Source organism: Girardinichthys multiradiatus, chromosome 23 (genome assembly GCF_021462225.1).
Source record: "Girardinichthys multiradiatus isolate DD_20200921_A chromosome 23, DD_fGirMul_XY1, whole genome shotgun sequence".
Taxonomy (NCBI): Eukaryota; Metazoa; Chordata; class Actinopteri; order Cyprinodontiformes; family Goodeidae; genus Girardinichthys; species Girardinichthys multiradiatus.
This window is the reverse complement of record NC_061815.1, coordinates 28,410,961-28,421,677: the sequence shown is the minus strand read 5'-3', so window position 1 is coordinate 28,421,677 and position 10,717 is coordinate 28,410,961. Positions and strand designations below refer to the sequence as shown.

General features: G+C 37.0%; 2 protein-coding genes across 2 annotated transcripts; one reads left to right on the top strand and one right to left on the bottom strand.

The window, feature by feature from the left end:
* Window positions 1-6: 6 nt before the first annotated feature.
* Window positions 7-6,550, bottom strand: polr2g (RNA polymerase II subunit G). The gene is made up of 8 exons (XM_047353108.1): window positions 6,390-6,550; window positions 6,129-6,238; window positions 4,159-4,318; window positions 3,303-3,353; window positions 3,129-3,194; window positions 2,880-2,951; window positions 2,208-2,241; window positions 7-375 (listed from the first exon to the last, which is right to left on the bottom strand). The coding sequence occupies exons 1-8, from the start codon at window positions 6,531-6,533 to the stop codon at window positions 362-364; spliced, it is 651 nt and encodes a 216-aa protein (XP_047209064.1). The 5' UTR covers window positions 6,534-6,550; the 3' UTR covers window positions 7-361.
* Window positions 6,551-6,659: 109 nt separating this feature from the next.
* si:ch211-175m2.5 (uncharacterized protein LOC568697 homolog) lies at window positions 6,660-10,250 on the top strand. Its single transcript, XM_047353105.1, has 5 exons — window positions 6,660-6,929; window positions 7,001-7,174; window positions 7,260-7,359; window positions 8,780-8,910; window positions 9,218-10,250. The coding sequence occupies exons 1-5, from the start codon at window positions 6,876-6,878 to the stop codon at window positions 9,503-9,505; spliced, it is 747 nt and encodes a 248-aa protein (XP_047209061.1). The 5' UTR covers window positions 6,660-6,875; the 3' UTR covers window positions 9,506-10,250.
* The last annotated feature ends 467 nt before the right edge of the window (window positions 10,251-10,717 follow it).

Below are 10,717 nucleotides of genomic sequence, written 5' to 3'. Positions count from 1 at the left end.
AAGATGTAAGAAAAAAATACTTTTATTACAGTCCGCACACAAAAACATAAAATAAGACAAAATTAAAAATATGCCTTCTACATGAACAACATTAATCATTTTCTGTGGGCTACTATCATACTGTAACAACAGTTAACAAAACATTTTTATTGTGACATCAGTAATTGTTTGGGTTCTTACATAAGGTTTAATAATAACAGCAAATGTAGAATATTAAGCACAACAAAGAAAACTGATTATGGCGCTTCAACAGCTGTCATCATGCCATACAGGAAGTGTAAAAATGAGAAAGTTATTTATACAAAGACATAAGATTGATGCAAAAAAAATCTCCATATGATGTGGCACACTGAAACTGAAATCAGCTCACAAGACCTGAAAATGAAGTAAAAATGTTACCTTACTGACTAAACACAATAAAGAAAACACAACATTTTACCAACATTATTTTTGACACAGATTAGATAACTAAACTGTAGCATGAAAAATGCTGCATATTTAGAACATTAATCGTGTATACTAAAAGTTTTTAACTCAGATGCATGCTCTAATGAGCCACCCTACAATGACATACAGGTCCTTCTCAAAATATTAGCATATTGTGATAAAGTTCATTATTTTCCATAATGTCATGATGAAAATTTTACATTCATATATTTTAGATTCATTGCACACTAACTGAAATATTTCAGGTCTTTTATTGTCTTAATACGGATGATTTTGGCATACAGCTCATGAAAACCCAAAATTCCTATCTCACAAAATTAGCATATCATTAAAAGGGTCTCTAAACGAGCTATGAACCTAATCATCTGAATCAACGAGTTAACTCTAAACACCTGCAAAAGATTCCTGAGGCCTTTAAAACTCCCAGCCTGGTTCATCACTCAAAACCCCAATCATGGGTAAGACTGCCGACCTGACTGCTGTCCAGAAGGCCACTATTGACACCCTCAAGCAAGAGGGTAAGACACAGAAAGACATTTCTGAACGAATAGGCTGTTCCCAGAGTGCTGTATCAAGGCACCTCAGTGGGAAGTCTGTGGGAAGGAAAAAGTGTGGCAGAAAACGCTGCACAACGAGAAGAGGTGACCGGACCCTGAGGAAGATTGTGGAGAAGGGCCGATTCCAGACCTTGGGGGACCTGCGGAAGTAGTGGACTGAGTCTGGAGTAGAAACATCCAGAGCCACCGTGCACAGGCGTGTGCAGGAAATGGGCTACAGGTGCCGCATTCCCCAGGTCAAGCCACTTTTGAACCAGAAACAGCGGCAGAAGCGCCTGACCTGGGCTACAGAGAAGCAGCACTGGACTGTTGCTCAGTGGTCCAAAGTACTTTTTTCGGATGAAAGCAAATTCTGCATGTCATTCAGAAATCAAGGTGCCAGAGTCTGGAGGAAGACTGGGGAGAAGGAAATGCCAAAATGCCAGAAGTCCAGTGTCAAGTACCCACAGTCAGTGATGGTCTGGGGTGCCGTGTCAGCTGCTGGTGTTGGTCCACTGTGTTTTATCAAGGTCAGGGTCAATGCAGCTAGCTATCAGGAGATTTTGGAGCACTTCATGCTTCCATCTGCTGAAAAGCTTTATGGAGATGAAGATTTCATTTTTCAGCACGACCTGGCACCTGCTCACAGTGCCAAAACCACTGGTAAATGGTTTACTGACCATGGTATCACTGTGCTCAATTGGCCTGCCAACTCTCCTGACCTGAACCCCATAGAGAATCTGTGGGATATTGTGAAGAGAACGTTGAGAGACTCAAGACCCAACACTCTGGATGAGCTAAAGGCCGCTATCGAAGCATCCTGGGCCTCCATAAGACCTCAGCAGTGCCACAGGCTGATTGCCTCCATGCCACGCCGCATTGAAGCAGTTATTTCTGCAAAAGGATTCCCGACCAAGTATTGAGTGCATAACTGTACATGATTATTTGAAGGTTGACGTTTTTTGTATTAAAAACACTTTTCTTTTATTGGTCGGATGAAATATGCTAATTTTGTGAGATAGGAATTTTGGGTTTTCATGAGCTGTATGCCAAAATCATCCGTATTAAGACAATAAAAGACCTGAAATATTTCAGTTAGTGTGCAATGAATCTAAAATATATGAATGTTAAATTTTCATCATGACATTATGGAAAATAATGAACTTTATCACAATATGCTAATATTTTGAGAAGGACCTGTACAGGCCTGGTCAAAACACTCACCCAGATAGTCATCCATGAGAGATCCAATTGCAAACTGAAAAACAAAGAATTAATTTTTAAGCTTCATTAAGACTGAAACAGAATTGCATGACATTTCTTGTTTGATTCTTTACTTTTCATACTAACAATATATTGATAATTAAAGATCTGACTTTCTGTGAGAGCAGATAGGCCAAAAACTAAATGTGTCTAATGACAATAATGGGTAAAGATGTACAGTTTGGCAAAATAAAATATCTGTCCAGAACAACAGCTCATAGACTTTGGCCTAGTCTGATCTGACAAATAGAGTCTGATCTAATTCTTCCCTTTATTTACTTAAAAAGGCCATCACCAAATTTCTAGCACAAACTAATAATATAACCATATGGATACATAAGAAATTCACGTTGCACTACAACAGAGAAACTGAGCTGTAAAAAGCCGAGCTACAAAATACATGAAGCAAGTGTTCAAACAAATGGTACTCTGTAGCAGATTAAAATAAATTAAAGTGGTATAGCTGATTTATCATGGAACAGCAGCCGAAGTTGAGATATGTTCTCATAAAAACGCACTATGAATAAAACAGTCTGTCAAAAGACACACGGAGAGGTAGAGCTTCTTAGCATGTTGCGTCCATCTTTTAATGTCAAATCTAAGTGCATACCTTTATTAAATAAAAACACTTACAATGTCATTCTTGTCAACCCTTGTACCCACAATCTTCAGACGGATCTCATCATCTTGCTGGATTACGATGTCCTTTGAAAGAAGAGATTAAAGTAACTGTCAGCCTGGGCAATGTTAAAACAACTGCGAAAAAATAACAATGGCCACTACTTTCTGCGCAATTGGTATGAAAACAAATGAGAACACTATTGACTACTGTTTTACATAAGGGCAGGGATTCAGAAAACACAATAAAATAAATATTCAGACCTCATCAACGGTCTTATAACAAGGTGGATTAGAATTGGGGTCAAACTCCATTTCCGAAGGGATGGACTGCAATAGAGAAATTTATATACAATACATTTACTGAACAGTTCAAACTCTAAATATGCATTTACAGCAAGACATTAGGTCCAGCAAACTAAGTGAAAACTGACTTACATGGCGAGAGATGAAGCAAGACATGGGGCCAATTTCTGTGAACAGTCCAACCTGCAAAAAACAGAGAACGTTTATCGTGCAAAACAAGGCAAAAAAATAGAAACAGAAGCAGTGATGCAGAAGTAGTAACGTCATCTTACAGATAAAAAGTATTTGCCAGCTACACAAACTGATGCTCTCCTGCCAACAAAATGTTGACAGACTAGTTATAATAACAAAAATGTGTCCTGTTTAAATAGCTCGGAGAACATAAGGTGAAGTTAAAAGTGTCACTGAGATTTCAGTGGGAATCACTGGGTCAGGGTATGTGCCAATCTACAGCTTGAGCTTTCCAAGGGTTATTAGAATTAGCAACAAATTGCAAACTTTTCATTGGTTTCTGTGTGGTTGTAGAGGGCTTCTAATATTGTGCTTTTAAAACAACTCTAATCTGTTGCTTCACATGAACACAGCAACTCCAGTTCAAATTTGTCCCATCTACAGAGGTCAGTAGGTTTTAGTCAAACATATGTGGGATTTTAGAATAAAGTTTCTGCCTTATTGTCCTTTCTGCATGTCTTGGCTACCATCCCATGACTTCTGAATAAAAAACAAACCTGACATAGAGTGAAATGATGTGCCAAAATTGACACATGAATGCTTTATGACTTTATTTCTCTCACTTTTGTATTTGTGCTATCCAGATGAGGTAGATACGACTGGGAGGCTGTTTTTCTACCCTTTCCAATATTACTAGTCATTTAAATATTGTCTCACATGTTTTTGTTTTGCCAAACACCTACTGTATCATCACATTTATTTAATATCTTAACAGAAAAAAATCAAAAGACATAAACCTCAACTGTCAAAGACTCACCTTGTTGACCTGAGTGACCACAGCATCTACCACTTCTCCCTTAAACGGACGGAAGACGATGGCCTTGTACTTTACAGGATAAAGGACAAAACCTCTGCCTGGCTGGATGACACCTGCGCCGATGTTGTCTATAGTGGTGACTGCGATGACAAAGCCATACCTGGAAAACACAAAAAAAAAAAACATGAACATATTTTAAATGCAGTTAACGTAATTGTTGAGGTTGCCTTTAATATTTATCAACATTGTTTAAGTCAGCAACATATTTTTTTTAAATTGGATTTTCTGTTTTATTTCCCTAAACCTTTAAACAAAAAAGTTACATGTGTGCATGTGTGTGCGCTGTTTAGTTCAATCATTGGTCTTCTCTCTCTGAGCTACACTTTCCAACAAACTTATGAAGCAAATATAAATGCCTGGTTTGGAAAAGTTCTGAAATCAGCTAAAGCGGTTGCTCTCAACAGGCGGCTTGTAGTCCGAAACCCGGCCCGGACAGGACAATTCGCTTTTGTCCTCCCTCTAACCACCACAAGACCGATGTGCCTTATATGCCAAGAGATCATAGCTATGATAAAGGTTTCCAATTTGAAACAGCGCTATGAGAGCAAGCGAGTGCATTGTGAAAAGACTTTTCTTCAGAATTCAGAGGTAAGAACAACAAAACCAAATACACCAAGCTCGTCTTATCAAGCTGCAAGGAGGCCTTTATGTTACGTCTATGACACAAAAACAAAAAGCAATTAAGCAGTATTTGGCAGAAGGTTAAAATTAGCACTTTGATTCCAAAGGTTTTGATATTTGTTTACCAAAGAATTCTGTGAGACTGAAAGGCTTTTTATTTTATTTTAGCATATTTTGTTGTTTAATTCCTGAGATGCTTAATTCACCTTATATTAGAAAAGGAATACATTTTCCCCCCCTTTCTTGAGGTTCCTTGTATCTATATTTAAAAAGAAGACAGATCCTTAACCCCACTGTTGTTTATGATTCATTGTAAGGGTCTTATTTTGTTGTAGTTTATTTAAGAATGTACTTGAATTTATTTCTAAATGGAAATTGCATTTTATTTGTGTTGTTGCTTTGAATAAAATGGATTTTGATTTTTTTTAGAATATAACCGTGTTTTGGCATGTGGCTTGACGAACTATAATAAACAAACCTTTGGCTCGTTGTAAAAATACAAATATTTGAGTACCCCTGGTCAAAAGTATGGGAGTATTTCATGTTAGGTTTGGATCCTCTGTAAGGTTTCTTTGCACATGACAGCAGCACAGGCATCTGAAGAGATGAAACCCAGGAGTTACTGATGGAAAAAGTCCACATTAGTGTTTTTTTAAGCTGCTTTATGTTGTCAGACATATTGTCTTGTCTGCTACGTTTTCCACTGAATAAATATTTTTGAAAAAGTTTTTTTTTTTTTTTTTTTTTGAGTAATGCTGTCCCTATGCATGTCTTAATGTGCAGACATACAGATGATCAAATCAATTTTACTGTAACCTGTTTTAATATCCGGATGAATATAATTGAAACCAGACAAACCCATAAATAGAACATACAGTGAATAAATGCAAGTCATTTGAACATTTCATGTAAATTAATTAATACATTTTAATTAAAGGGTGTAATAGAAAAAGTCATTTTTCTTTTGAGTTGCAGTAAGGACTGAACTATGTGGTATTCGTGTTCATTTGTAAACACATGAGTAATAATGGCTTAATTTTATTATTTTTTATTTTTCCAAAAGTAACACTTTATAAACGTAATTCGTCCTGTAAAGTGAATATATTTGTTTACATTTTATTTTGTGGGATGCATTAAATGAGAATGTTTATTGTTTAGATTCATAGTTTCCTAGAAAATAATTTTGATAGATTATAGCAGAAGCTTTACATGCAGGGTGAGAAAGTTCAACAACAAATAGATATCTTGCTTTATATCTTCGTGTTGTACATTAAATTGAATTCACTGACTTGCCAGTGCAGGTTCCCTCTACTTCAGTGAAAAGCTTCTGCTTCACTGTGTTCAGCAGGTTGGGTCCAAAATACCTCGGGTGTAGTAGGATTTCATGTTCCAAAGATATCTGTAAACACCAATAAAAAATGTGCAGTCCAGTGAGAAGGGGATATTAAAAAGTTCGAGGATGCAATAATCATGACCACGCTGGTAAAACGTCGCAAAACAAACAAATCAGTCGATCTAGATCAGGAGAATAATATTATTTACATACTTACATGGTAAAACATGTCTATGCTAATGTCCAGAAACTCCTTAAAATACGACTCTTTAATTGTCCGAACCGCTTCTCGTGAATTGAGTTGAATGGAGTGAAATAGCCTACAACAAAGTATCTTCCGGGTCAATAACAAATGTTTCATGAGCGCCACAGTAACACTAGTCTGGGCCGTAGCCTGCCACCTGGCGGCGAGAATGAATTAGTGCGACATAAGGCGTCACCCAGTGCTGCGCGTTGATTGGTTGGTTTGACAGGACTGTTAACATCTCATATGGAAACTGAGCAAAATAACGTATTTAGAGAAAAGAAATGTCGCCGTTTCGATAGATGTTCTGCATATGATGATATATAAGTAACACTGAAACATAGCTTTAACTATTACATTTAGAGTATTATTTAAAAGCCCGACTACATTTGACTTCCTTCCTTCCAATCAGACTGAGTTTATTAAGAAAACAATAATCCATGCAGCCCTCTGGCCATCATGGCGAATAATATTTTCTTGAAGTTGCTTCGCGTCCCTGCGTCCACGCAATTTGTAAGTAGTTGAATACATTTGTGACTCTTGAGTTCTTGTGTTTTTCTGGACTGTCTCTGGTCTCCATGCAGGCGTGTCTCCGATCGGGAAGGTCGTTGCGGAAAAAGGCTGCTGCTCTTACGGCTGCAGGCAGCAGACTTTCATGCAGTAACCCTCCTCCGGAGAAAATCAGCCGCTATCCTATTCCCTACAAAAAGGACTTGCCTTATGATATAGTGGTGCTTATGGAGGAAGTGGAGTCAAAGGTGAATCCAGTAAAACAAAATAAAAGTTTTTTTTTAGACCTTTAACTTCAATTTTACTTGTTAACCTTTCACCTTTTTCTTACAGGGAGGATTTTTACCCAATGTCTTCAAAGTTCTCTCTCACAGGCCAGCAGAGTTCAGAGCTTTCTTTGCATACTACAATGAGTTGATGAATAAGGACACAGGTTTGTGTTTATCGTGTTTGACACGAGTATTCATAAAACTTGAACCTTTCCAAATTTTGTTTGTCTTTACAACCACAAACTTTAATGTATTTCATTAGGATTTTATGTGATAGGTCAAAAAAGTACAACATAGCTGTGAAGTGGAAAGATGGTTTCCAAAGATTCTGTTTTTTTAAATCAAAAAATTGTGGCGTCGATATGTGAACATTAGTGAACCAACAGCATCACGTAGACCTAGGAACACAGCAGTACAGGGTTAAAGTCGTGGAGAAGTACATTAATGTAGGGTTAGGTTATAAAACAATGTCCCTAGTTCATAAAGCAATGTTCAATCCACATTTGAAAATGGTGAGAGTATTGCATAACTACAAGAAATGACCATTCTGGCAGTGAGAGCATTAATCAGAAAATACTCTGAAATGCTTTGTGTTTGTTAATCACTTTAAAAAACACATTAAAGTTTGTGGTTATACTGTGACACAATGTAGAAAAGTTTCAAGTATGCAAATACTCTTCAGGGCGCTGTAGAAAGCTGTGGTCAATAAATGGGGTCCACTTAGCCCGTAGCTTAGCAAAGCAGCAATTCCCTATTTTGTTTGTCGTTCAGAAAACCATAGCCATGTGAAAACACAGCGGCAAATGGTGTCCATACTACCGCACGGCACTATCCTATTGTTTTGTAAGACCACAGAGTTTCGCACAAATAAACCAACAAGACAACAACATAACATCCTACACTACATAATATAGAGTCGTGATCAAAACGAAATCAGGTCGATAGAATCTATAAGATCAAGTTTAGCTTTTTATTGTTGTGACTGATTTTTACGAGTTACATTGCTGCGTGTAAGTCTTAGTTGAGATTACTGTGAGACTTTGAAAAAAATGAACACCACTAAATGACAGATGAAACATTTAAAAAAGATAGTGGATTAATTGGCCCCTTTTTTCATACATGTCACGTCTTTTGTCACGTTGTTTTGTTTTATGTTTTTAAACTGAGCTAAGGTATTTTTCTTCACAACAAAATTTCTTGAGTATCTCCCTCAGGAGGATTTAAATGACTTCTCTGTTACAGTAATCTAGTATTGACTCCCAGCATGCATGGTGATTTGGTTAAACCGTTTCTTTAATCATTCAATTGCTGAGTTTTCTTGTTGGCAACGTATTAATTTAGTTTAAGAAAGGATGTTCAACTACCCGTTATTTCTAGTTCACCTTTTCAGACATCCTGTGTCTAAAATAAAGTGATCAACAGATCATGTTTGTGTTACACGGTTCAAGATTATGCCTGCTTGTGCTCAACAGTACTGAATTTTTAGTCCACAGCAAGCTCTGCTGCCCCTAAATATTTTTTTATATATGTATAAGTGTGTTTTAAAACTTATTCAACTTAAAGTTTGTTCCTGGTTTCTTCCAGGCAGATTAACCAAGGCAGAACGTGAGCTTATTGTGGTTGCCACCAGCAGTTATAACAAATGTCTTTACTGTGTGGTGTCCCATGGTGCTCTACATCGCATTTATTCGAAGAAACCTACTCTTTCTGATCAGGTATCATCATTTCTTGTCCGATTTATGTCTATTTTTTTATGCATTGTTAGAGCAGTCATAAGACAGGCTCAGTTTGAGTTTTAAAATTCAAACACATCATTTGTCATTGTCTGGTGTATGGTAAAAGTTAAAAATCTCTACTTTTTTCGTTTTAATTTTTAATACATTTTTAGCTGTGAATGAAAAAAACAGGGTTTCCTGCTGAAAGAATTTATACTATTTTAAAAGAAAGGTTTATAGCCATAAAATATATATTAGGAGTAGTTTTGCAAGCCAATTTTTTCTAAAGATTTTTCTCCCATTTCAGGTAGTTGTTAACTATAAAAATGCGGAGCTCACACCTCGGGAGCATGCCATGCTGGACTTTGCGATGGCTGTGTGTCGCAGCGACACCATCACAGATGAGCACTTTAGGTCTTTGGAGGAAGTCGGCTTCGACCGTGAGGACGCCTGGGATATTGCGGCCATTGCTGCTTTCTTTGCCATGTCCAACCGACTCGCCCATCTAACAGACATGAGGCCCAACCTGGAGTTTTTTAACATGGCCCGTGTTCCCCAGGACAAGAGCAAGAACAAGGCAGAAGATGACTTGTAGAGCACGAGAGCTGTGTTAAATGCAGTTATGTGTGACACAACAGTCATACTACAGCCAAAAATTTGTTTTTTTTTTGTCTTTCTGTCTTCTTTTTCCATTTGAAAGAAGAGAAAATGTCAAGAATGTTAAATGAACGTTGACACTGAATTATTATCGATTGTAAGTAAATCTTAGTTATCAGTAAAAAGATTTTAACAGCAACGTGTTTATGAAGTGACAGATTGTTTTTAATGAGATAAAGCACAAAAAACATTTTCCTGTAATCTTTGGATACAGAAAGATGTCCTGCATATGTGAATGTTACCTGCATCTCAAAACTGTGAGCACTAAGATGAAGAAGAAGCACAACTATGATTATAAGATAACATGTGATTCATGTATGTATGGTGTTGGGTGGGTTTTTCCTTATTGGTCACTTAAATTCAAGTCATTTGCAATGTGTATAGCTGTAGTGGTTATGTTCTTTTCTTACTTAACTTCATGGTAGAAGCTTTCCTTAGTTTATCTGACAATAAAAATTTCTGTTTGCATAGGATTGGAACATCAGAGTGAAAGATAAAGGTCTGTTGCCATCTGAAGACAATGAGTTGTAATTCTTTGTGTTTAAAATATCTGGTCAAAAAACTCTATTAAATCTTATCTTAGTTCTTTAGTTCATTGTTTAGTTTTTTTAATGCACTGCTGGTTTTGAGTACTTGTCACTTGCCCAATAAAAGCACAACAATGTTACCGTTGACAGTTAAAAGCTGTGTTCTGAATGTTTAATGAACTGGAAACCTGTCTAAATACTAAGGGAACATTGGTCTTAGCGTTTTGTACATATAAAACAGCAAAAGTACGTTTTTCTCTGCAGAAAGCACTGCATCAATCCTGGAATATATTTTGTAACCATCAGAGGGCAGTAAATTCCTATTTATTGTAGGATCTGCAGCAAAAATATTAACGTGATTACATGCCTAAATTGGGATCTCCATAAGAGAAACCCAATCCGACATAGCGTTACGAAAAGACAAGCAAGCACTTTGTGTCTCATATCCCTGATCTCAGTTCTATGCTACAATCTACCCCAAAATCTTCCAAGATCCTACAAGTCAAATATGACTGCAGGCCCTAGGTGGAGGATTTACTTTGGTGCTAGAGATTAATGTTAGGTTGTGAATATTCAGGGACTACATGTGAAGTGATCTCTTGGGAATAAGTGCTGCCGTTCCA